General features: G+C 38.5%; 1 protein-coding gene across 1 annotated transcript in view; it reads left to right on the top strand.

Moving 5' to 3' along the window:
- Window positions 1-25,192, top strand: part of EML5 (EMAP like 5) — a 97,736-nt gene extending 72,544 nt beyond the window's left edge. Inside the window, exons 29-44 of the mRNA XM_074149590.1 lie at window positions 1,251-1,259; window positions 6,386-6,464; window positions 7,544-7,673; window positions 8,268-8,366; window positions 10,413-10,433; window positions 13,313-13,486; window positions 15,056-15,264; window positions 16,809-16,966; window positions 17,700-17,814; window positions 18,294-18,482; window positions 18,684-18,856; window positions 20,135-20,297; window positions 21,118-21,221; window positions 22,927-23,080; window positions 24,299-24,399; window positions 24,725-25,192. Coding sequence (XP_074005691.1) covers window positions 1,251-1,259; window positions 6,386-6,464; window positions 7,544-7,673; window positions 8,268-8,366; window positions 10,413-10,433; window positions 13,313-13,486; window positions 15,056-15,264; window positions 16,809-16,966; window positions 17,700-17,814; window positions 18,294-18,482; window positions 18,684-18,856; window positions 20,135-20,297; window positions 21,118-21,221; window positions 22,927-23,080; window positions 24,299-24,399; window positions 24,725-24,761 — 1,915 coding nt within the window. The 3' untranslated portion in view covers window positions 24,762-25,192. The remainder of the gene's footprint in view (window positions 1-1,250; window positions 1,260-6,385; window positions 6,465-7,543; window positions 7,674-8,267; window positions 8,367-10,412; window positions 10,434-13,312; window positions 13,487-15,055; window positions 15,265-16,808; window positions 16,967-17,699; window positions 17,815-18,293; window positions 18,483-18,683; window positions 18,857-20,134; window positions 20,298-21,117; window positions 21,222-22,926; window positions 23,081-24,298; window positions 24,400-24,724) is intronic.
- The last annotated feature ends 2,195 nt before the right edge of the window (window positions 25,193-27,387 follow it).

The raw sequence follows: 27,387 nt of genomic DNA, 5'->3' as shown, positions 1-27,387 counted from the left end.
ATTATATAAACATTTGGTTCAGTGGACTCGGGGAAATTGTAAGAGAAAACTGTGTTCCGTTCTTGGTGAAACTCTCATTTCCCCTGCATAGCACTTATTCTGAAAAATATCTGAAGGTATTTGAATTCTGTAGTCCTTGAGGAATTGCATGTTACTGACTGTAATACCTGTTCAAGATACACTTGATTTTTATTGGGAGAAAAGGTCTGGCTGTTTCCTGTATGAAGAAATAGTGTGCCAGTCTTGCATTGCAGAATAAAGTTGGAAGTAATTAGAAGAGATTCAGTAAAACAGATTATTGTCATTGAGGGAGGAAAAAATTCCATTTGTGAGTTGCTAACACTGTTTTCTTAATTTTCTGGGAAGTTTTCCCTAACAGATGAGAGAAAAATTATTTTTCCTTCGCCATTAAGTGAAAAAGACTGGTAACTAGTGTCTTCTTTGCCGCGGTGGAATTGCTTGGTAGTTCTTAAAAGAAAAGCAAATCAAAACAAAGGAAGTGTACCTGCTAATCAGACTAATGAAAAGTGCCCATACATAGTACAAATATTAGGAGATAATCTCTACATGCCCATGTATTCTGATGGTTAATAATTATTTTTTGCTAGTCAAAGTATAGGAGTAGGCGTCAGACGTGACTGAGAAAACCCATCCAGTTCAACAAATTCGTGAAACAGATGCTGAAATATCTTCAGACAATATAAACTGAATTAAATAATCGTTAAAAACCATTATATATCAGCAGTGCTCAGTACCCCACACTTTTTGACTAGCTGAAATACTTGTATTTTAGTATAACTGAATGTATTTTTATGAGTGGACTTCAGCATGTGTCTTCAATAGCGAGTTGATTATTCTACCCATCAGCTTTTTTGGGAAGTTAAACCTGTGCAGCCTTTCTTTGAGTAATTCAGGTGGTGTGTTTGCCAGCTCTTTAAACACTTGATATGCTTCAGAGGGTTTTGGGTCTGCTTCTGCTTTCTTTCTGTTTACAGTAGGAATCATTCCTAAGAGTTACATTCTGATGCCAACACATGTTCAAAGCTCCCATTTAAGTGAATGGAAGTTGTCTGTACAAAGAATAGATTTACATAACCTATGAAGTTGTGAATAATCCCCTTGTTATAAAAAGGAGTAAACAAGCCAGAAAGTCAATAATAATTATTTCTATGAATAATTCACTGACACCCGAGTTTTCAGCCAAACTTGTATAAGTAATCCTTTTCTCTTTCCTACCTGCTGCTGAAAAGAGGTTCCAGGTAATGCTTTTATTTTGCTATCTAGTCCGTATTTTATTGTCATCTCTCATTTTCCTTAAAAAGCCATCTGTCATGTTGGGTGCTATGCCAGGCACCTATCACTCTTCAGAATATTGCTGTATTATAAATTATAAATTTATATATATTCATTGTAGTTCTGTTCCATACAACAAGCTAGGTATTTATTTACCTACCAATATAAAATTAACTACATGGACCATTTAACTTCCGTTTACTAATAGTATTTTTCAATAATATTTATTAAAATATGGAGATTAGCACTCTCTCCAGTCCCTAGTGGAAAGCTGTTCACCTCAAAAATGGATTGTTTTATGTTTGATGGGACAGTCTCGCCTGACATGTCAAGGTGTATGCGTTGCTAAATTATTGAAATAGTAGATTACTTATATCCTCATTACTGCATACAAAATGGCACTTACTACTCATAGGACACCTGAAAATAATTATGAGTAATCATTGTCAAGAAGCAGTATTTAAAAACTACCAGGTGTCATTATCTTCTAATGGAAGTCAGACCTCCAAAGTTTCACAAGTGACACTGAAAATCTTCCTGAAAGTAAATGGAAAGAACTCCTCACTTTTCAAATTAATTCTCTACTTAATGCTTACCAGGACCTTTTGGGGAGGGCAGTGAAAGTCACTTCACATTAAAGACTTGTGCAAAATCAATTGTTAAGTTCTTTGCAAGTCCCCCAAAGTACGAGGGGCAGCTGGGGTGACCCTCACAGGAAGGGACTTTTTCTTCTGTACCCACAGCTGTAATTTGCTCTATGAAATCATGCCTAAAATAACATTTGGATTTTTAAAACAGAAATCATGGAACTCAAAAAATTGATGGCAGCTCATAGTAACCACAGAAGACCATCCCTTTTTCTGTTAAGATCTTCAGAAACTCAGTGATAAAAGTAGGGAGTGAAATACAACAGTGTCATACAAGACAACATGGGTAACAGCATCAGTAATATTAAAATTATGTCTAAGACCATGAAAAAGGGATTCTTTGTTTCACAAACTACTTCAAAATGCTTGTATTCCTTTTTCATGATCTCATAACAAGAAATACTGAAATATATATACTGATTCTATTTTCATGTTGAAAATAATGTGTCGGTTTAAGGTATTTATTTCCCCTATGATAGATGGCTGGAATTTTCCTTCCACGTGTTCAAACTCACCCCATCCGTATGCTCATTCACCCCAAAATGTTACTCAAGCTCTCCTTCCCATCTTTTGCACACAGTTTTTGAGCATGCAGCCAGTTACACGTGCAGGTGTGTGACCTCTGTGTGGTTTATGTGCCGTTAGTCACTTTCCTGCGCATTAAATAGCAAATGAAAAATATCTTCAGCTTTCGCACCTTTAAAAAGAAACCACTTGGAAAATGTATTCTGGTGTCCTTCAACATTCTTGCTTTTAAATGCACAAGTTGTCATCCTGAAACTTAATTGGGAAAAAAAAACACTTACATGCTTGTAATTTGCATTCCAGTTCCACTGCTCTGAATCTATATAGAGTTAATCTTTCATAGATGACTACTTGTATAAATGCTTTAGGTGACCTGTGAGATAACATAGCTAAGTAGAAATTGTCAAGTCAAGCTCTATCGACCAATGTACATTCACTTTATTTTTTTGTATGGTATTAACTGTACAATACTATGGTATGGTATGGTATTAATAGTTAATACCATGATATGGTATTAACTTATTTATTAATATTTTGGGAAGCCATTGTGACCATTTCAAAAAAGGGATTGGAAAAAGCAGCTGTTCTTTATGAGAGAAGAGGGATTCTTAATGTAAATTTAGCTCAGGTGTTCGATGAAGCTGTCTGATATCCCCACACCCAGCCCAGCAAATTTTAATTGGACCCGGGCTGTACTAGTTTCTCTCTGTCTCTTCATTTACTTGAATGAATAAGGGCAGGTTTTTATTCTCTGTATCACTTAGGTGCTTTCAGAAAGCCCATTCCCCATACAGAATCCGTGCCTTTCAGTTTTTGCTCATGCTTTGCAGTAGTTTTACTTGATTGGATTTGATTCGAGTGGCGCACAGTGATAAGAAGGCTTCTGTGGCACTGGGAGATACCTGCTACGTCTTGATCAGTGTATTTGTAGCTGAAATTGCTCATCTACTGCAAAGGTGGGGAACAAATATGGCCAAAGATTTTTTTTCCTCTGCAAAACTTTAGATGACCTCTTTCCATATGTATTAACTATGATCAACGTTGTGACCTATTGGGAGTTTTTTCTGTTGATAATTGAGAAACTTCTAAATAAAAGTGTAGTATCTTTATTTTCAAAGATTAAAAAGTGAGAATTTTAATCATACTTAATGATACTGTTGTTGTAATATGACAGGGTAGATAAGAGGACGCTAGGAGTCGGTGGTGATAGGACAGAAGAGAAGAAAGGACCTAGAAAATAGCTGGGGAGGCTAGGAATTTTGCATCAGGTATAAGACCCAGAAAGAGCTGGTTGAGAGACAGTAGTGATTCAAGAACAGTCATGAAATTGGATGTTGGGATTGTTGACAGAAATCAGATGTATTCCTGTCTTCCCGTACTGACCAACATGCTTGTATCGATGCTGTGGGCAGCCCAGACCGTGCTTGGTTTGCTTTTCCTTCTCTTTTCCCCAAAGTTATGAGAATACTTTTCCACCTTCCCAGACCAAAGGACAGAACGCTAATAGCTGTGAGCTAAGTCCAGGCTGTAACTGAAAAAGAAATTCAAATGCGTTCCTTTTCTGTCTCGGGGAATATCTGAATTCCTTGTAACTGAAGAGCCGAGAGGCGAAAAAAAAGATGTGTAACTGAGGACCTGTGAGAATGAAGTCGGGGGTACATTCCCACCAGACGCATTTCAAGCGGGACTGAAGGATTCTATTTAAGTGATGCTGCCTTTTAATATTTTCCTCTGAGCGAGGAGACCTTTAGTGTGCGTCCACACTGGACTCCTTTTCTGACCCATGTTGCTATATGGTAGATGTCCCCAGTTTTTGCATTTGCTGCCGGTTTATTGGAAGTCTCTTTTCCAAGAGTAAGAATTTTGGAGTAGCAAAAACCAAGTGTCAGACTGCCATTCTTTGTGAAGTTATAAAAGTCTTTCTCCGTACTTCAATTAGTGTTCTCTGTTTTAATTTGCACTTATTTATGAATGAATATGAAATATGAGTCTTAGTTATATTCCTTCATGGCTTGAATCTTCTTTTTAATTTTAAATTATTATTTCATACTTTGCTCTGATAAGACTTTGTTTAATACAGCCCATATTCCCTTCCTGGGAGAAGACTCATTGTCTTAACTATCCAATGTAAAGTAGTATTTCTTTTTAGATCTGGATTTGGATTTTCTGTTGTAAAAATTTTATGTCATAAAATCTAGATTGATGGTGCTGAATTAAATATTTCAGGTACCTTCCTCTGGCCCTATCTAACACAATAGCAAGTTTTAATAAACTTTATCATGTTTGGGTGATCCAGGCATCTGATAGACTCCTTTACCAGACAGGAATTTTTCATCCTCTGCTTTTCTTCTCTAATTTTGTTTTTCCATAGATACTTTACAGGCTTCTAAGCGTAGAGGAAGTAACTGAAGTATTTCAGAACCCACTTTATAGTTGCACTATAATTTACTTTATAGTACGTACAAATCTTTTGATTGATACGATATCAGTCTATAAATTGTACTAAAATTAGGCAGGGAAAAGGAGGAATAAAGCTCAGAAAACAGTATTTTATTTGAATAACTGAAAAAATACTTTGGATGTAGTTCAGAATTTACAGTGTACAAACAAGCCGTAGTCTGTTGGTCTTAGAAAAGACACAGTGATTGTTTTGCATCAAAGTCATCATTCAAGAGCGGAGATGGAGTTAAAAGTACTTCATACTAAAAAGGGAATGTGAAAGAGAGCTGACCTGTTGCTTTATATGTGGTATTAGTTTGTCACGCAGCCTACTGGATTAAATCGCCTGGATTTCAGTGAACCTATACGTAGAATTTATTTTTTAATTAATTGTTCCTCTTAAGGGTCAAACTTACAGATTTTTTTTTCTGGCCCCGTATGCTGTACGTACAGAATCACTAACCAATGCTCCTGCAGATTACTAGAAATAAAGGCATAATTTTCATATTAATTCTGGGCTATTCAGAACAGTGGAACGTAAGTTATGGCTGATATTCATGCATTTGCACGGTGATGGTTTATTTCCAACTAAGTGTTGATCAGTAACTTGTTTCTGATGATGTAAGAGTGAATGGGAAGTTGTACTTGAAGTTAGTTCTTTACGAACTGTTACAAAAATAGGAAGAATTAGGGCCTGCTGAAGGCATGTGGGAACAGGAATGATTATCTCATTCCTGTTATTTCTCATTAATTATTTCATTATCTACCTGAAGGGGGCCTACAGGAAGGCTGGAGACAGTCTGTTTACAAAGGCCGGCAATGACAGAACGAGGGGTGATGGCTTTAAATTGAAAAAAAGCAGATTTAGATTAGACATTAGGAATAAGTTCTTTACCATGAGGGTGGTGGAACACTGGAACAGGTTGCCAAGGGAGGTGGTTGAGGCCCCTTCCCTGGGGACATTCAAGGTAAGGCTCGACGAGGCCCTGGGCAACCTGGTCTAGTTGGGGGTGTCCCTGCTGACTGCGGGGGGGGGTTGGACTAGATGACCTTTGAAGGTCCCTTCCGGCCCAGATGATTCTATGATTCTATCTCAAGTGTTTAAACTAATCAGGTAAGCCTTTAAAGTTTATCCAATAAAAATTGCTACAGAGAAGATGGAAGTACCTTCAGAATATAGCATGAAAAAGCTAAGAATATTATATCAGCGGTCATTCATTGTAAAACAGCTTTTGCATTAACCTCATGGATTGTTGAAGAATTGTCGGAAAACCTAGAATGTTAAACAAAGGTGATTTTATTTTTTTTATTTTTTTTTTTTTTCCCTTTGGCAGAGGTATTTCTTTTAAAGATGAATACAAGTATCAGTTAAGGAGGACAGGGCTGTAAGTTTTCCGTACGCAGTAGCAGGTTGGAAGGTGCTGTGTTAGTATGGAATGGGTGACGGACAGCCTTCTCTTATTCACAGTTCTTTATTTCAGACCACCAGTTAGTAGGGCATTGCCGCAGCCGGAGAAACTCCAGACAAATAATGTTGGGAAAAAAAAGAGACCTATAGAGGTAAGAAAAATATTGATGTCCTCTTTCTCTCCTCTTAGGATTTTTTTTTCCCAGAAATTAACACATCTGTGGACACAGTAAATGATTAATTCACTTTAAATGTATCAAAGATGGAAATATTGAATAGTGAGTAAATAGAGAGTAAAAAAAGTGGGAGAGAATTTTTTTTATAAATCAAAAAAAGCCTGCTATTAATTTTTCTTGCAAACAAAATGGAGCACAACTTAATTCTTAGTAGCAATAAAACCTTTTGAATGCAGTGTGTTGAAAGCAATATGTGCTGCTTAGATAACTGAATTGTTAATGGTGTATTATTGCTAAAAAAACACATGCATCTTTTACTGCATTTTTAAAAAAAAAATTGTTTTAAAACTTTGTTTAAAATTCATCATTGTTAACAGTTTCAAAAATAAAATTATTTTAAAAAATCTATTAATGTCACCTTTAGGTCAGGCACCTGGGTTTTTTTCATTACACGGCCTATGCAAATAAATATACTCACTTTTGATTTATCTAAAGTGGAAATTTCATCAAACCTTGAAAAGTGCAGTTTTTCATATCAACTGATATTATTTTCTATGATATGAAACAAAGTGTTTGGTGTAGCATAGTAACGGCCTTTTGCCATGAGTGTTCTAGAAGGTTTTAGGCTGTAATTGAGCTTTCTTAATTGCTGCATGGAATGAAATCGTGGACCAGTGTTTGTCATTCTTTGTTTCTTAGTATCTTCTGCATCAAAAGAGCTGGGGTTTTCTTGGCTCATGGTAATTTATTTATTTATATGCATGTGTTATGAGCCTCTCTGTGTATATATACGTGTGTGTGTATACACATACAAATATTCTACAGCATCCACCAAACAGATGATGGGATGAAATGACCACCTACGACAAGAATGAGCAGCAAATGTAAGCTGACAGGGAAGGCGGGATCTCGATTTCTGTTGGTTTGAGATGTCGTTAAACTCCTTTCCCTTTACTGCATAAGGACATATTTGAAAAATAAAATCCTGGAAGAGATTGTAAAGTTCATTGCTTTAAGGTTTTGAGTGTTTAATGGACGTAAATATCTTTTTTTAGGACCTGATTTTGGAGCTTGTGTTTGGGTACCGAGGCAAGGACTGTAGAAACAACGTGCACTATTTGAATGACGGTGCTGATGTGATATATCATACTGCGTCCATTGGCATCTTGTATAATGTGGCAACAGGTAGGAGAGAACCCACTCGAGGAAAAATGTTTCTTCACACACGTGGGGTTACAGTTTATGAAGTAACTGGTATGCTTTAAATCTTAAAAAAGCCTGTGGAAAAATTTTTATTATTATTGTCGTTGTTATTATTGTAAAGATTTTATTATTTTGATATTAGCTTCCTGAAATTTGCTTGTTAAAATGATCACAGAAACTAAAACAGCTGAACAATGGGATCGTTATTGTTGTTTAATGTTTTTTCTAAGACTAAGTTAATATTTTTTATTTGGTTTACGTTTCAGTCCTCTGTATCACGTACATTCATTCCCAATAACCAGTTTGGTTTAGATAACTTAGACCTTTTAAAGAGTAACACAATGCCTTTTGTTTCTGTGATATTTAAGCAACTTGATGTAGAAAACTTGAAGGAATAGTTCAGAGTTTGTGAGTCCTGTGTGTTAAAATAAAAGTAAAAAATTAGGAGTTTGTTTCTTGGTTTTAAGCTCCAAACTGCAACATCACCATAATACACAAAAGTAAAATTTTCAACCTCAAGCATGTCTGTATGTGTATGTGTTTTAATTAAAGTTGGACTTTTTTTTATGTTTTCAGGCTCTCAGTCTTTTTACCAGGAACACAACGATGATATTTTGTGCCTCACTGTAAATCAGCACCCCAAGTTTACCAACATAGTGGCAACTGGCCAAGTAGGTATGTTTGTATTTTTGTAAAAAGAAATTAACATAAAGCATGCAATTAGGGCCTTGTGAGTTCACGATAAATCACAGAAATATTTGATTATGCTATCTCCGTTTGTATGAGTGTTACTCAGTTACCTGTCCTCTTTATATGTTTCTTTGAGTGTAATTTAATAAAGTTGAACAAAAAAACATTGAGGCATTAAGATTAAGCTTATATTCTGTCTGGAGTGTTAGCAAAAAATATTTTTTTTTTAGAAATGTTAAGCCCCATGAAATTGGTCTGGTTTTTTATTTAACTATCAGCTTGTGTTAGGCCTTCCTAAGAGCCGTAGCCCTTCCAAAGCAGTTTAATTGAGCTATCCTTCATCTCTACATCAACTAAACCCAGAATTCTTAAAATAGATGTCACTTTATAAAGGTTTTATCTCACCAGGCAGATTTATAATGCCAACTTCATGTTTTGATAATACACAGTTGCAATATTCTAGGCAGAACCAAAACCGTAATGGTGTATCCCTACAGATAAATTTAGATTTATAGGGAAAATATATGTTTCATAGCAACATTCAAATTGATCTATGAAATAACCAGACTATTACCTGTGTTTCTAAATTTCGCATAATAGTAGTATTTTTGTAGTCCTACAACCTAATTGCGGTTTTCATACCTTCAGTTGTTTCTCAGCAGATTCAAAACCACAGTTTCCCTTAGTGCATAGCATACAAAAAAACCCTTAGTTTATTTTAGGCAGAATAGCTTATTTCATTTCCTGTAGGTTTGTTTTAGGTGTTTCATCTAAATATGGTGAGTTTGTCAGAGTTTATTACCTGCTTCCCTCTGTCTTTTGGATTTTCGGGTGCGTCTTGTTAAAATTGACTCATTGATAGTCGTAGCTCCTTAGCTAAAATGGCTTTATTTCTTGATGAGTTTCTTGCCTCACATCAGTTTAAAGAAATCATTAGTGGAATTTATTTAAATGGAAAAAACTACCAACAGATTTTTGCCTTTGCTTTGATTGCAAAGAACGTTTGCAAGAATTGCAAACCTTTTATTGTCTTTAGGAATTTGCTTTTTCAGCGTATTTCTTCATCTGGCCATCTTTGCCTTTCCGTATGATATAAATATGGGAAGAATGTGAAAATAAGTTCTTTGCATAGATTTTCTTCAGTGTTTGTCTTACCCAAGAAGCGGCACAGGACCCTTAATGCTTTTTTATTTCATAATCATTTCTACATCAACTAGCAGTGGAACAATTTTAACTGTTTGTAATGTGGATTAAGGCATACGAAACAGGAGCAGATGACGCTTAAAAATTAAACTATAAGACATATTTTTAAGGAGAGAGTTAAATCTGAAAAATGAGCTGGAAGCAAAATATCTTGAAACAATGCCTATTTTTAGATTCTGAACAGATGTTAAGGAGCACACATTCTGTAAAGAACATACTTAACTGCTGCTACTTTTCCTACTAATGCGACTGGCACAAACATAGCTTCACCAGCATGATTTAAATCTTCAAAAGATTTACAGAAACATTATTTCAAGTATTTTTAAACTGTAGTGCTGTTAGGCAGAGTCTCGGTAATACTTCCCAGAACCTGAACCTTTATAATCCTTATTTCTTAATGAGCATTATAGAAGAACATTGGGTGTATTTGCCACTTGTCAAGAGCAGACTCAAACATTACTTCTTGGCGGAATAGCCATCGGCGGGATTTTTCTCACTTAATTTGTTAAAATACCAGTAACATGTAAAATACAGTTTTGATTTAGGTTGGCAGAGAGAGACCTAACTTTACACCAAAACTAGATTTTTGTGTTGTAACTCAAAATGGAAATCAAAATATATTAATTCCACAAATTTTTATTTCTGATATGACCGCTTTTTATCAGTAATTGTTCATCTTTAACACTAAAAGCAGTAATGGTGCTGCTGCAATGCAGAGAGATTACATCGATGTGTGTGTGAGGAAATTACACTAAATGTGGCGTATATTTTCTTTAGCACTTATCTTATTTCTGGTCTAATTATTTTTCTGCTGCTTTTCCATTACAGGAGACTCAGCAGATATGTCAGGTAAGGGAAATAAAATTTTAACATCTTGAGGTGTAGTTAGCCTATCTAGTAGCCGTCTGCAGCTTTATAGAGCAATAAGTGACGTGAATTCATTTTTAGTTTATTAAACCCCTGTATCAGTCTTATTACTGTCAGCACTGAATATAAACCACAGCAGCTCAGCAAACTGTTAATATAGAAACAATTAAAATGTTAGAACACGCTTAAAAACTACTTTTGTTTGTAACGTATTCCCCTCTTGCTGCCCAGTGAGTTCTAATTACATACTGCTACCATAGCATTCCTGTGGACACTTGCAGGTTTTATAGACGTGTTGGGGCTGACAATTAACATGTTTCAGACACGCAATTAATTGAGTATAATTTTAAATATGTATTTCTAAAGTAAATTCCATTGAGGAGGCCTAGGTGACTGAGTGAAAAAACCAATCACCTTTCACATTTGCGTATGATTGTCATGCAGTTATTACCACTGATCCAAAATGCTTGTTATGGTGTCAGTTTAATTTTTTCTGTATCATTTTGGGTCTTTGACAGTCTTCACTGAGCAATTTTTTTAATTAATATGTTGGTTTTTGAACTGTAATCTTAAAAATTCATCACCATCACATGTGAATGAGTTCATTGTTGAGCAGCCATAGTTGTCTTGTGACACATCTTCAGAGATGCATAAATGTGTGTTCATGTGTACCTAGAAAGTATAATAATCTTCATGTGGATCTAAGGCTTGTTCTGAGAAGAACAAATGTACAATGGCATTTTTAATGTGTGTTGAATTCTTTTAAATATGCCAAATTGTGCTTGCTCTAAGGATGGGAGGAAGAATATAGGTACCTTTTCCCACACTTCTAAACTGTATAAAAGAAGCAGTGATGATATGAAAGAACATCTCTAGTCCTGCAGATAATGCCTGGAGACTTTCCCTCTCTCACACACCTTCTTCCTACTGCAACTTCAGTTTGAGCTTGTGTATATTACTAAACTCTCTTGTCACTGCCTGAAACCACACGCTCTTACTTTTTTCTTCTTTATGGGACCATGAGTCTGGAATCCAAGCTGCTGCCTGCCTTCATTAGAAAGTTGCACAGTTTCACTTAAAATTTATCGATGACTATTTGGCACCTTTCTTACCAACAACTTTTGCTTTTCTAGTTCCAGTTTTCTGTTGTCTACATTGATGAAGGGATTCTTGAAGCAGTAATGTTTGTAAGAGGCTGGAATGGCAAACTTAAGTTCCATAATGACTTGGTATAGATTTGCTTCATCTTACCGAAGGTATTTTTTGTCCTGCCAGCCCATGGTAGCTTTATCTAACTTCTCCCAGAAGGAGATGACACCTTAGAAAAATCTCTCATGTGAGAGCAGGTGTTGAGCAGCTGGAGAACTCAACAAACAGGACACAATGTCAGGACAGAGGCTTTTAGGAGAACACTACCAAGCAGGAGGACTCCAAGAGTCTGTGTTCTCTGTCTGTTCTCTGGAAGATTTTGTCAGTTCTTATTCATGAAATCTGGGTCCAAGTTTCTGTCTGCCACACAAAAGAAAAATTTTGCCCAAGGTTATAGGGCAGGTGCACAGGTCAAGGGCAGTACAGAGTTCTTCCAAGGGGAGTGCTAAAGAGGGAAAAACAGCTCAGAGCCATAATAAAGCATTCTTTCACCTCAGTTTTCCATAAGGACAGAAAGGGGTTTGCTGAGACATTTTGAGACATGCTGGTTGTTGTCAGCACCTGCCCTTTCTGATTTAATGGCCTGTCTATACTACGCGCTTAGTACCTCTCAAAAGGTGATGATAACAGCATGTTGGTGCCATGAGAGAAAATTCCAGTGGGAAATAGAGGAAATTAGGAAGATTGTTCTAAAGACCGTTTTGGAACAGCTGTGGAATTATGCTCCAAAACGGAGTTTCATGTGGCTGAAATTTTACCTAGGTCCCTGTGCCTACTGTTTCCCATCATGTGTGTGCCTTTGAGGGACTAGGTTTAGCTGATTAGAAACACAAAGCATGGAGCTGCAATATAATTTAGTTTACGTGAATCTGGGTCTACGTCAATAACCAGTAACCTCCAGGTTCTGCAGTCAGATTTGCTAGAGATCAGAAGTAAAGAAGTTTGAGAGAGAATCTTACTGTCCTGAAAAGGCCTTAAGTGCTGTTCAGAGATTGCAAACTATACATGGATTGCTAGATCTTCGGTGAAGGCATTGTATTTGGAAAAAACAAAACTAGCTGTCATCGTAATAGAAATAATCATGTACATTAGAAGCATGGGAAGACGTTTCTCAACTGCAAAGAGCTTGCAATCTGAACAACGCAGACTAAATGAAATACCCTAATTCTTCTACATCACTAAGCAAGCTGGTCATTCAGCTGACGTTCTCCTGAGAGAGCATGCATTTCAGACAGATGGCCATTTTGTAGAAAAGGAGATTTTGGTCTTGCACTGTAAACTAATTTCTCTATAGCTATCAGTCATCCCAAAGCCCCATGAAGAAATTACATTCTTGCTGATCTGCTCAATATTTATGAAGGTTTTTGAGTTATGTGCTGAGCAAAGTTTTACTAGGAGAAAAGCAGGAGAAGACAGCTTGCTTTCAGAGCTTCTGCTGTGCTTCAGAAGTCCAGTAACAGGTTAAGTGAAATTTGCATCTCCAGTAGCGTAATGAGGCCAACTTCTCAGTCCTACTTAATGATGCTCTTGGCCGTAAATTGGTTTCCAAATGGAGGCCAAAATCTCCTTTCTTTTCTTTCTTTTTTTTTTTTTTTTTGTCTGACCAGAACAACTTTATTTGTCTTATTAAAAAAACCACTAACTGCTTCAATAAGCCAATAATTTGAGAATTTCAAAATTCCTGCTAATTGCGTGTTCGTATATTTGTGTAGCTACAGCTCCTTCTATTCACGTGTGGGACGCGATGAACAAACAGACGCTGTCGGTGCTGCGGTGCTACCACTCAAAGGGCGTTTGCTCAGTCAGTTTCAGTGCCACGGGCAAACTGCTGCTCTCCGTAGGGCTGGATCCCGAGCACACCATTACCATTTGGAAGTGGCAGGAAGGTAGGGAAGCGGCTGTAGAATGTGTTTATATTGTTAGAGGGCACTTTGGCTTGAGTCAAGAGCAATTGTAACAGAAACATATCAGCCGATCAAAAATTATTACACTAAATGCTATGCGCTGTACAAGAAGAGGTAAAATAAATGTGCTTGCCCATTCTAGTAACTGCTAAATATATCTTCTTTTGGACTACTGTGTAGTAGTTGTGTATCAAGATAGTTCACTGATTTGCAGTTAGAATAATTAAAGAAAATTATAGTAGTCTTTTTTTTTTATATTATTATTTCAGTCATTTTTTTGCTGCTTGGTAAAAACTCTTCATTACATCTGTTTTGCTCCCAGAAGAAATTTTCTATTTTTCTCTGTTCTTACTCTTCTCTAACATCTGATTACTAATGAGGTGGTTGTACTCCTAAAATTATCCCCCAAAAAATTGCAAATTGCAGAAATGCGATGCCAGTACAGCTCCTCTATGCAGCGACGGAACTGGTATCTTAAGCTGTACTGCATGTTTTCAGGTTGGCTTTGATCTTCATGTGGACCAAAATCACAGAATCACAGAATCACAGAGGTTGGAAGGGACCTTTTAAGATCATCTAGTCCAACCAATGAAAAAAAAAAAAAAAAAAAAAAAAAAAAAACCAACACAAAAAGCCAAAAACAAAACCACCACACACGCAACCCACACACACACCACCACACCACCCAACACTAATCCATATTCCCAAGCACTATGTCAACTCCTCTCTTGAATACCTCCAGGGATGGTGCCTCAACCACCTCCCTGGGCAGCCCATTCCAATGCCTGACAACCCTTTCAGTAAAGAAATATTTCCTAATATCTAACCTGAACTTCCCCTGGCGTAACTTGAGGCCATTGCCTCTTGTCCTATCATCTGTAACTTGGGAGAAGAGACCGACCCCCGCCTCTCTACAGCCTCCTTTCAGGTACTTGTAGAGAGCAATAAGGTCTCCCCTCAGCCTCCTCTTCCCCAGGCTGAACAGCCCCATGCTCCCTCAGCCTCTCTTCGTAAGACTTGTGCTCCAGACCCCTCACCAGCCTCGTTGCCCAAAATGTCTGATTTTAACAGCTCTGAAGAGACGGGAAAGGCGTTACCTTTGAATCTAAGACCATATGTAACGAAATCGGTTTCTGCATTTTGTGCAGAAAGAAGAAAGTTTTCTAACTTTGGACAAAATTTGGCGAGAAGTCATTCATTAGTCACTTGTAATTGGGCCAGAGTTTGGGATTTTCAGAGGAGTCGTAGGAATTTAAGAGAAGATGGAAACTTACTTGGATCTGAGCTCCTAACTTTTTTATACTCCTGAGGAAATGAAAAATTACAAGTAGATGGTCCCTTTAGGTGCTACGCTTTGCTACTGTGTCTTATTAATCTTATTTAATCTGCATCTTAATTTAGTTTTAATTTAGAAGCAGTTTGTGCTCTTCTTCCCAACCTGTGTGGTCTTGGATGACTCATAATTCTCCGTAATTTTTATATCTTTTTTTTAACCATAAATGTATATATTTTTCTCAGCAAATTCAAAACGTCCACTTTTCTTTCTGCCAGGTGCCAAAATTGCCAGCCGAGCTGGTCACAACCAGCGTATATTTGTAGCAGAATTCAGACCAGATTCAGATACCCAGTTTGTTTCTGTGGGAGTGAAACACGTGAGGTTCTGGACACTGGCTGGAAGAGCTCTTCTCAGTAAAAAAGGGCTGCTGAGCTCCATAGAAGATGCCCGAATGCAAACGATGCTTTCTGTAGCTTTTGGAGCGGTACGTACCTTAACAAACTATTTTAAAATGCATACAAACAAAAATTATTTTTACTCTTCTGCCTTTATTCAGTTCAGTGAGACTTTTCGAACCTGCTGATGGGTATGTCAGTCGTTTTATTTAACTCAGGCTAGCGTTTCTACTACTTGCCTGCTGGTTAGAACTAATTCCAGCTTTCTGGAGAACAGAAAATAAAAAAGATTATGGATTTGTATGCTTTCAAAAAAGCAAATATAGGTCATTTTGATTTTTGGAACTGTAACTGGCCTGTGGTTTAATTTTTCATGAGACTTTTCCAGAGTGGTGTGTCTCTCTTTCAGGTACCTCTGATTTAAGAGAGAGTCCTACAAAGCAATAAGATACCTTCCAAATGATAACTATGAGATGCGCAGCTCAGCCATTAGTCTGGGGTTTGGGAAACCTCTGGGAACTTCCTTAGGGAGGGCTTTAGCATGAAAATTTTTTCATTCTTGAATTCTTTCAGAATGAATTCTTTCATTCTTCAGCATGAAAATCAGGCTGTATGAATGACCTGGAGTATGGTATGAGGTTGGTTGAGGATGCAGGGGTTTTGTTAAAAGCTATGCAAACTGAATAAAGCCAAACCTGGTGTGTTCTCCATACTTCCTGTAGGGATCAGTTCTGGGAGTGCTTTTCTTCCTTGGTTTTTGTCTCAGAAGGAGGTAGTTCAGGTGCTCCTGAACAGGAATTGGAAACAGCCCAACAGTTACGCTGGGAGGATGATCAGAGGATCTGCTTACAAACTCATTTCCAGTCCTCTTTTATTTACTCATTTGTTAGGGCATCCCCACGCATACTCCTTAAAAAAAGGACGTAGAACATCAACCCACCTCAGTCAAGGAAAGTGTTCTTGCCAAATCTCTGCTTGTGTGCTGGTACCCTAAAGTGCTACACGTGGCACTGGATTTGAGGATTGTTCACTTAAGTTACTAAAACAGTTTTGCTCAACGACTAGTACCCGTTGCCCTTAAATTTTAGAGGTAATTGCGTTTATTTTTATTACCTTTCAAAAACAGGAAGCAGAAGTAAAGAAGAAGAGGCAGCTTTTAGTTCTGCGTTAAGTCAAACTGTTTTCTTCGTAAGCTATTGGTTACTGTAATCCAATGAGTAACTTCCTCACAACAAAAACAAAAACAAGCATAATGTACGTAGCAAGGGGGTGCAAATTGCCTGTTTGTGGGGAATGTCAAAACTGGTTTTGGTTTTCTGCTTTTTTTACCCCAGTTTGCACACCTGATAGGCTGAGAACGTAGATGACCCTGTGGCTGAAGCTTCAAGTCACTGCATTTCTTCTTGCAGCGTGGAGCCTATTAGCTAGAGGAAAGCATGCTTCAGGCTTCAAGAAAAAAGCTCATTGTTTTATCCCTACAGGTTCTTATTACCCCTTCCACAATTTGCTCTTACTCAGCAGCAAATAAAAGCAATCTAACCGAAATGCAAATGGTGATGATCTTTATTTCTGAATGTTTTTCCTCCTGCCTTACTCAGGATCAGATGATGAGTATGTTTTTTCCCCTTTTCAGAATAACTTGACGTTTACAGGTACTATCAGTGGAGATGTCTGTGTTTGGAAAGATCATGTGTTGATACGAATTGTGGCCAAAGCTCACAACGGACCTGTTTTCACAATGTATACCACATTGAGAGATGGTTTGATCGTTACAGGAGGCAAAGAAAGGCCGTGAGTCGTCTTTTTTGTTTTTTTCTGCATGCACATGTATTCTTTAAAAGTGGTTTGGATTCATCCCATCCAACACTAGGCAGCTGAGACGTCAAAGCCAGAAGAATAGTCACTTTTGGATCCCTGAATAGGTGGTAGGGAAAAAAAAAGTACCAGTTCTAAAGGGCAGATAAGCCCACATGAGCTTCAAGTACCTATTTTTTTCCATTTATTATAAGAGAATGCCCAGAGGCACCAGGATCCTGACCTGGGTGCCCTGCTGAAGAACCTGAAGTCAAGGAGGATGAATGAGAATCTTAATAGTGTCATTTTCACAAAAGTGAAAATCTTTTGTCATTTATTTCACAATAGTAAAATACGCATCTTTCCTGTTTCCCTCAACTATATTTTGATAATCCCTGCCTGTCTTAACAATAAGATGGGAGTTTGTTCACACACTTAACTGTTCCTTTGACCAGACAAATTCCCTGAAAGCTACTAATTCAGACTGAGCTTCAGCGACTATCCTTCAACTCGTTCTGTAAAGTTGTACGAGGACTTTGAGTCAGCATTTCTTGCCTAGCTGGGAGGCTCAGCGTATTCAGTAAAAACAAATGGAATCTTTAATGATTTAAAACATATTAAAACACCTCGTTTACAGTACATTACATTAAATAATGCAGTTTTTTCACACATTAATTGTCTTTTTTTGTGCCAGCCTTTATACTCATGGTTGTTCCTGATTTCTTCCTAGTTCCAAGGAAGGAGGAGCAGTTAAGCTCTGGGATCAAGAGCTGAAACGATGTCGTGCCTTCAGACTAGAGACGGGACAACTGACGGACTGTGTTCGCTCTGTTTGCAGAGGCAAGGTAAGGAAAGCATCGTGGCTTTAAAATAAAGTTTATAATTTGTGGATTGATCTATAGCATTAAATATATGATAAATTACTTCCTCTTATAATTAGTATTTGAAATTAAAGGTTGAGCTAGAAGGTGTCGAAAACTGATTTTACAGCAGAAAAAAATCTACTTCGGGAGATCTGTCTTAGGATAATATTCCGTGTATATTTTTATTAAAGACAAACTAAGGATTTCTTTTCTATTTTCTTTTCACACTTCAAATGTCTGACTCGCAAGCAATAAGTCAACTAGCATCATGATTTATATATAGCTTTGTACTTCAATAAATCATAGGGCAGTTTAAAAAATAAATTATCTTTGATTATTTGATTACTTGATTTCAGCAAATCTTCTTGACAGAACTCTAGCTTTAGATTACATTTTTATTACTGTTCATCACAAGTAGTTAATGCATTATGTCAGAGGTAATTCTTTTACTGTTTTTCAAGGGGAAAATTCTCGTTGGGACAAGAAATGCCGAGATAATCGAAGTTGGAGAGAAAAATGCTGCATGTAACATTCTAATTAATGGTCATATGGATGGACCAATCTGGGGCCTGGCAACGCATCCTTCCAGAGACTTTTTCCTTTCTGCTGCAGAAGATGGCACAGTAAGACTCTGGGATATTGCTGAAAAGGTAGGTGTTGGAGAATAGCTGTTGTTCTGGCAAAAAAAAATTTAAAAATCCTAGACTTTTGGTGGTGTTGATGACTCAAACTTGGGGTTTTTTTAACGTATTCTGAAAATAATCCATCTGATAGTAACAAACAGCATAAGGTACTTTTGAAATATGAACAAATGGAAACATTTACTCTTCTGGGTTTTTATTTCTTCACAGAAGATGCTGAACAAAGTCAGCTTAGGACATGCAGCTCGTACTGTTTGTTACAGCCCAGAAGGTGATATGGTGGCTATTGGCATGAAAAATGGAGAATTTATTATCTTACTTGTGACCTCTCTAAAAATTTGGGGGAAAAAAAGGGACAGAAGATCAGCGATTCAAGATATCAGGTCAGAAAATGTGATGCCTTTGTCTGTTGTAGTATTTTAGAAATCTGTATTATTTCGATTTTTAAAAATACAATTTTATGTTCCCAGGAGCATTGCAGTATTTCAGAGAGCTTGAATCAGTGAGTGAAATGTGGGGTTTGTGTGATCACTCTGATACCAGGAATAAAAAGGAAGGAGGAGGTACATGAAGATACAAGAGGTAGCAATCAGTCAGAAACCAGGCAGTACCACAGGGGGAGCGTCGGATGCTATTTCCAGGGATTAGTTAAAACGAAGGGTGAATGGGAAAGTAAACGGACAATAGGAAGAGACCGTCCTAACCGGGTGAGAAAGTGCAAAAAGGAGCAGAGCGAGATGATGTGTAGGAGGTAAAAATGAGATCAAAATTTTACAGATGAAGACTGGATTGTTAGAGGCAGTGGAAATGCCTGTCAGTCAGTTTGCTCTTTGTTGTGTTTTGTTAGAAAGGAGTTAGCACAAGTGAAACTTGGTTTCTGTTTCCTGAGTGGAGGGCAAGACTCTTCCTTCTGTGAGATAAAGTGACCGTGACCAGTTAAGGGAGGCTTCTGGAGAGCAAAGTGGCATCAGTGGGAGAAATCTGAGCAAATGGGAACCTTGCTGGCAGGAAGGCAGGAGAGCCCTGTTAGGAGTTAGGGGGTTGCTGGAATCAGAACGCTGTCCCAAGGGATGTCTTGGAGATAATAAAAATAAAGCAACTTCCCTGGTAACACAGAAGGGGCTGTGAGGAATTTGTTCAGCTCAGGAGGCTACTGAGTTTCAAGACTAGAAAGGAAAACTGGGGGGAAGAAAGCGTTGTGCAAAGATACGTGGGGCACATGAAAGGTTTGATTTCACGTCTTTTTATTCAGTACATTTCATTTAGAATGTCTGGCCTTTCTTCGTTTACAGCATTTAATTTTTCAAGTTTGTAGCCTTGTAAGTATATTGTTAGAGAGTCGTAGTCACCAGGGGCATGTCGCAAAGCTGTTATTCCATTGAGATGGTAATGAGATCAGATAATGAACAGAGTTCTTCCAGAGGTGTTCCCAGTTCACTCATATGTGACGGCTGTACCAAAATTATTGTGACCTTCTACTTCATATACATTCCCTGAAAAGTTTGTTTCAGAAGTCATTTTATTTAGCAGACAAAATGCTCTGCCCCCATTTTTAGTTCTGGACAGCCGATCCTTGAAATGCAGATTTCCCCGTGCTTCTCAAATATTAGAATCTGTTGTAAGTGCCAACCTGTGTTCATAAAAACCTTTTACCTGTTCAGGTTTAGCCCAGATTCTCGTTACTTGGCAGTTGGTTCCAGTGAGAATGCGGTGGATTTTTATGACCTGACTTTGGGTCCCACGCTAAATCGAGTCAGCTATTGCAAAGATATCCCGAGTTTTGTGATCCAGATGGACTTCTCTGCGGATAGCTCTTATCTCCAGGTATCAGTCGTTAATTGTTCGGGTTACTGAATGGCAAACATACTCACGACAGCTACTCTGCAAGTATTCTCCTTACGTTAAAAAAATATTCTCCCTGTATTAAATACAAGAATTAAGTGTAGGAACGAGAAACAGATTTCAAAATCACTGTAATGTGTCTCCCTGCGTTTTTACCTCTGTGATGCTGACGGGCTGTCTTAAACTCTGTCAGTCTGTGAGCCCCAGGGCCCCGTGAATTCCTCATATCCCTGACCAGGACGGTCGTGTTACTCATCGCTTCAGCGCAAGCATTTGTGGAGCAGCACCAAAACCATGGTGGAGCACCAGCTCCCAGGCACAGGGCTCAAGACGTTTCTTAAAATCAAAATAAAGTGGCTGTACTTTGCTTCCTATATTTCACTCACATCTGAGAGGAGGAATAAGCTGCTCTCGCTATCAAATCAGCACCTTCAGGCTGAGAGGAGTATCTTTGTGTCAGTTTTAGAGATACGAGTTTATTTTGCCTTATTTATACACACATATACATACTAACACACACAATATAGAGAGAGAATTAATACGTGCAGAATGTGAGATGTTTCAATTATTTTTTTATTAATTAAACATTTAAAAATGTAAGATTTCTTATGTTTTCTCACTGTTGGTTTACACTTGTATAGATTGTTGAGAATTTTCAACTCATTAGCAAGTTTTAATAGCTAAGTTACTTACAGACTAAAAGATAACTATCAAGAAAATGCTTTTCAAAGCCCTTTAGAATTACGTTTTCATCTTTTCAAACAAGCTCATGGATTCTAAATTCTTTGTGGTCATCTCAAAGGTCTCTACTGGGTCTTACAAAAGGCAAGTCTATGAAGTGCCTTCAGGAAAGCAGCTTGTGGACCAGGCTGTGATTGACAGAATAACGTGGGCTACTTGGACAAGGTAAATAAATGAGTCGCACCTTTACACCTTGTAACTTTCAGGGGAAGCGCCTACTGTTTAAAAGTATATTTCATCCCTTCATTCTGTCAGATAATTTCTTTTAACGCACCCATCTGCTCTGGCAACGCATCAGGCAAGAACAGCACAGCAGAAGACAGTACATAGGAGATTCCCTCAGTAGAACTTGAGCTGTTTGACCCGTGAGGACATCCGATAAGATCTGATCTCTCTTGTGTCGGCCTTTCTCTTTGCTGTCTGTCTCTGGCTTCCTTTGATACATCTCCAGCAGTCTCAGTAGTTTTTCATTGCACTCTGCCAGTTACCTGGAATACTGCAGTGTTTGCTTCAAAAAAGCCATTTGGGGATGAGAGTAAAAAATTAAAACATATCAATATATGAAAAGGCAACACAAGCCTGTGATAATTCAAGTTTTATTTACAGTATTACACTAATGGTATCTGTATATTAAAGTTGCTATTAACGTTTGCATATTAAAAGGTATACAAAAGTACTTTTAAATACCTTAAAGTTAATATATTTCATTCAAAATAGACGTATAAATTACATGAAGAATGAGACCATATTTTATTTATATTTCACATTTAAATAATTTATTTTATATTCTATGCACATCTGATTTCCTGTGCCTTATTTCAGGCTCCTTTGCCTGCTTTTAGTTATTGTCCTCTGATTAGCAACCTCAGACAAAAATCGAGAATAAATACTTGAAAATTTTCCACATATGAACCACTTCAAACAATAATAATCCTGACTATTTCCTGCAAGACGTGACGAAAACGATGAGCTTTTCGGGGGGGGGGCTCTGAAAATCTCATTTTGGTGGCTCCCTGGTTTCTGTTTGGGTAATCCAGTTTTGTCACCTCTTTGATACGTAAACAAGAAACCTGTGTTTTCTGACCCAATTCAGTATGGCTGAAGTAAATCACTCCTTCTTGACTGTAGTACACTGGATTTGGGGGGAAAAATTACAGAAAATTTCCCAAATTATTAGCAAATTATTCCCACAAATTATCAGCAAATTATTCCCACTTATTAGCAAATTATAAAGTGCTTGTTTCTGTGCATTCTTGGAAATATCCACATACATGTAAGCTGAGCTGAATAAAAAGCAACTTTTCACAAGGCTTTACAAAGGAAATTTTCTATAAATGGCTGGTTTGGAATCTTAAGATAATTATGTTTTCTGTTCAGGACGGTTTCTCTGATTATAATGAAGAATCTTCACTGGGCTCAAGGAAACTTTTCATCTAATTGATAGGAAAATGTTACAGAATCAACATAACATAATTATAGTGAGAATATATATATTTTTATTTTCCAGGAGCTGAAACTTATTCATCTCATGCTTATGCTCTGACATTCTGGTTTTAGTTGTCCTTTCTTTATTCATTTTTTTGGCAGATGTGACAATATTAGTACTTGCTGATTTCACCTCTGCGTCTTAGTGTTGTCATCAGCCACATTATTTGGAGAATTATGTCACTGAATCAGTTTCAGAAGCAATTATGGAGTGATATAAAGATTAATTACAGAGTAAAACCTATATGAGATGTGTAAGAATAAAATGTAAAAATTACAAAATTACATTCTTAAAAAAACGGCTACAATATTAGATGCTTTCTATTTCCTTACTCTGTTGTTTTTGCTGTACTTTTCCAAAGGATCTCTTGCTCTTCCCTTGCAGCGTTCTAGGGGATGAAGTGATTGGAATCTGGTCCCGGCACGCTGAAAAAGCCGATGTAAACTGTGCCTGTGTCTCTCACTCGGGAATCAATCTTGTAACAGGCGATGACTTTGGCATGGTCAAACTGTTTGACTTCCCGTGTCCTGAAAAATTTGTAAGAACTTTTCTTTTTTTGTGTCGTTACGAGTACTGTCGGTATTACGGTCCTATATTGTTTCTCTAGAAGATGTATGATGGACGATCAGAGGCTGGAGCACCTCTGCTATGAAGACAGGCTGAGGGAGTTGGGGTTGTTCAGCCTGGAGAAGAGAAGGCTTCAGGGAGACCTTATAGCCCTTCTGGTACCTGAAGGAGCTACAGGAGAGATGGGGAGGGATTCTTGATCAGGGAGTGGAGCAATAGGATGAGGGATGATGGTTTTAAACTGGAAGAGGGGAGATTTAGATATTAGGAAGACGTGTTTCACTATGAGGGTGGTGAGACTCTGGAACAGGTTGCCCAGGGAAGTTGTGGATGCTCCATCCCTGGAGGTGTTCAAGACCAGGTTGGATGGGGCTTTGAGCAACCTGGTCTGGTGGGAGGTGTCCCTGCCCATGGCACTCCATGATCTTTAAGGTCCCTTCCCACCCAAACCGTTCTACGATTCTCTGAAACGTTTCCTTCTCTAAATTTGTAGCTTTTTAATGCATCTATGTAACTTGAGCTCTATGGACTCATAGGAACGCTTCCCCTCAAAGTTTTCCTACCGTTTTGTGCAATAGCTCCTGCTGTAAGCTCCTGTAGGTGTTAGCATTGTCTGCCGGGCTGTGTCAGCACCGTGCCTTCAGGCTGAAAATCCCAAAGCCCTTAGTTGCATTTATCCACGTCTCCAGCCTCCCTTTGGCAGATGAGGAAGGCAGCTGGTAATTTTAGTCCCATCTGTGTATTTCCATGGATGAAGAGTTTACAGATTTTTCGCTAACACTATAGCACTGGTAATTTTCAGGATTTGAGACTGCACAGTGTAAACTTCTTACACAACTTAAGATGACAATAATTTTTTCAGTGTTAGGGATTTAATACAAAATGTAGAGTTTAATCCGTGACAAGCTATATTTCATTTGATTGTGTTAGCTTGAGCATTGTTCCCAATTTGCAGGTGCTGTCTCGTTTGGTGACAATTTAATCTGTGTTGCAGCTCAACAGGAGCTTTCCTTTGGGAGATCTTTCACGTTTGAAAACCTGTATAACATTCTGAAGGCTATAAATACATGATGCAATAAAAGGGTAGATAAAACCATGATTTAGGAGGACGTAGAGTATTTAGACCCTCGTTTTATTGTTGTTTCTTTTTTAAAAATTTTATTTTATTGTTGTTTGGGTTTTTTTCCAGGCAAAACACAAGCGATTTTTAGGTCACTCTGCCCACTTAACGAATATTCGATTTACAAGCGGAGACAGATACGTGGTCAGTGCTGGAGGGGACGACTGCAGGTGCGTATCCCTTCCCTTGGCGTCCAAAGGTACAGCAGCGCACGTGGACAGTCCAGAACAGTGTAAAGCTCAAGCTCAGAGGCTTCATCTCTTTGTCTGTGCGCTTGCTTTTTTGTCTGTATATAAGGAAATGGATATTTGCAACCAAATGAATAGCCCAGCTGTTAATATGAACAGTTGAGATTTAATTAATTAAAATAATTTAACATCTCTATTCAGAGCATTATACTTTTACTGAAGTTTTTCTTTCGACTGTATTAGCCATCTCTTTTAACAATATTGTAGTCTTTTAAATCTCCTGTTCGCTGTCTTTTTGAAACCACAGCTTATTTGTTTGGAAATGTGTGCATATGCCTCACTGAGCGAGACGCGGAGCCTTGCAACGAGGACGCTGCATGAGGTGCCAGGCGCGGAACACCCAGGACTGCGACGTGGCGCTCTGCCGTGCCCTGCATGTGTGAGAAACGGTGCTGACCCCAGACACGGGGCGCTCGGGCTCCCCAAAGACCAGTATCTCCAGTCCGTCAGAGGGACGGACCGTAACAAATAACGCTGAGGCCCTTAGATTTGCTTCAGCGTCGGATAATCCGGGTTTGTATTTCACTCACTGCCAGATGTCGAAAATGAAATGCGTGGATGAAAGGAAAAAGGGAATTGTTAATCAATGTGCAGTTTCACGGTAAGATGCTGGGGTTTTAATCAAGAGACGTTATTTCTGACCTAGTGCTGTACATTGATCTATTTTCAGCATGAATGTTTCTCCTTTAAGTTTTGGGGTCTGAATATCACGGGGGAAAAACAAAAAAAAAAAGAGTATTCCATATTTTATTACCAAAAGAAACCATATATTAACTCTTAAATATATAGTATTTTAAAAAATGTTTCATTATTATAATGGAAATGATATTTCTATTGACTGGTCAAAAGGAAACATCATCTGGTGAAGCAGGAAAAAAAAGAGAGCTGATTCCTTAGCACTTACACAATATTTCTGTATTTCGAGGCCTGGGTCACAGTCCTGTCTGGTGAAAGCCGTTGGATATGCATGATCTTTCATGGCTAATTTAGTGTTTTTGTTGCACTTAAACATTAAATTAGTTTCTGTGAGCAAAACCAGATTTGCTCACTTTGCGAGTGCCTTGCCCACAACCTAAAAGTCTAACTCTCCCAATTTTTGCCTTGTGAATAAAAGTATTCTCAGTGGAAGAGAGGTCATTGCTGTGTTGCTTGACTGGGCTGGCAGCCTCCCTGCTGGAAACGTGGACTCTAGGACGAGGGCTTTATAGTCTTCATAATCGACAAAGCTTGGGGTGTCACCAGTTGCAAAAATAGAATTTCATAGCAATATGAATCGATTTTATTTTCTCAGCATCATGGGGGGCGGGGATTCAGAGAGAATATAAACTTTCCAAACGTTATATTTTGTACATTTGAACTTTTTAACAGAGTTAAGACTAGCTGGGAGAGGTCTCTACCCGGATTTCTTTCCCGATTGTAAAAAGTGTCCGATTGTATGCTTCTTTAAATGGACCTGCTGTCACCTCCAGCGCAAGTGCGTTTATTCTGTCCTGCCACATAGCTGAGACTCTGAGTTGAAAAAATACTTATGTGGTAACGAAAACCTGAACAGAGCTGTGTTTTGGGTACAAGCGAGGAAGATTTCGTCAGCTGTTTGTCTAAGTCACGCCATTGAGGTGCATTACAGACTGAACCTGGTTTTTAATCAGTGCAGTTAATTTACATGCAACATAGAAGGGAAGTCACTAATTAGCAGCGCTGCTCTCATCATGACATTCTGCTGTGAACGTAAAGCTCTTTTTTTCTCTGGCTTTTGTTTCGGGCAGTCTGTAGGCTTTGATAATTATTCACCTCTCGCATTCTCTTACACCAGATAAAAGTAAAAAAAGAAATAAACCTCATCTCGTGAGCATCTTGTGCGCGTGGTGGGTACGGAGGGAATGGCAGGACTTGCATGTAGAAGAGAAGAGAGAAGTTAAGGAGCCAGACTTCTCCTAGGTCCAAAAATGCTTGTTAAGCGCTATACAGAGCTAGATACCCAACGGTCTTAGCTAATATATTTTATATATGGAGCTATAACAAATACTTATTTTAAAGAAGTTGATGAACTAAACAATTATCAGGTTTCCCGGCAGGATGGTTCTTAGCAAAGTCGTGCCGGTCCTGCAGCTGCGCCTCTACAGGAGCAAAAACTCCCGTGGATTTGGTCGTGAGTGTAGAGGGAGATCTGGAACGGTTTTGACTTCAGGGGAATTGCGTATGAGAACCGAGGTTAGAGCTGATCTGTCTCATAACCGTGTTGCCTGCCTGCCTGTTTTATATGGAAATTAGTAGCTGGCATTTAAATCTTACCTGTGCCAGAGAAATGAGTTGCAGCATATGCTCTTCTCCAGCTGGGATTCTCTCCCTTATGAAACACATCTGTGCGGGACTTCTTGGCTTGAAGTAAGATTTGTCCTGCCCCTGTTTTAAAGTTGCCTTTCGTCGGTTCACGGTGGATGGCTGTTAAGAGCTCCCTCATAGTCTGTCCTACTCAGACTGCTAGATCCAAGTCCAAATTTTTCTGCCTCCTTGAGTTTTCTCCTCAAAATCCCAGGCTAAGCGTCTCCCAGAGTCACGATCCTTCCATAGGCCTTCACGCAATGAAAGAGGTATGTGGGCTATCCAGAGGATGGCTCCTTGGATCCCTGTCACTGGTCATGTCCTCTTCTCCTCCCTCCCCTCCATCCCTTCGTTAATGCTGTGCCTCTCCACTGATAATTTGTCCATTGGTGCTTTTGCCCCGAGGAATCTCAGATGCCAGCGGTGGGGTGCCCGGGGGAAGGTGACAGACGGATTACAGCAGGGCTGCCCTTGGGGACACGGGGCTGGTGGCTGTGGTGAGAAAGCCTGAGCCTCCACATCTCCCGGCTTCTGTACCCTCCTCTAAACCTCACCGCTCCCATCGAGGGCTGGGATGGGAGCTGGAAG

Source organism: Numenius arquata, chromosome 6 (assembly GCF_964106895.1).
Source record: "Numenius arquata chromosome 6, bNumArq3.hap1.1, whole genome shotgun sequence".
NCBI lineage: Eukaryota > Metazoa > Chordata > Aves > Charadriiformes > Scolopacidae > Numenius > Numenius arquata.
The sequence above is the reverse complement of the archived record's forward strand: the minus strand, read 5'-3'. Positions and strand labels throughout refer to the sequence as shown.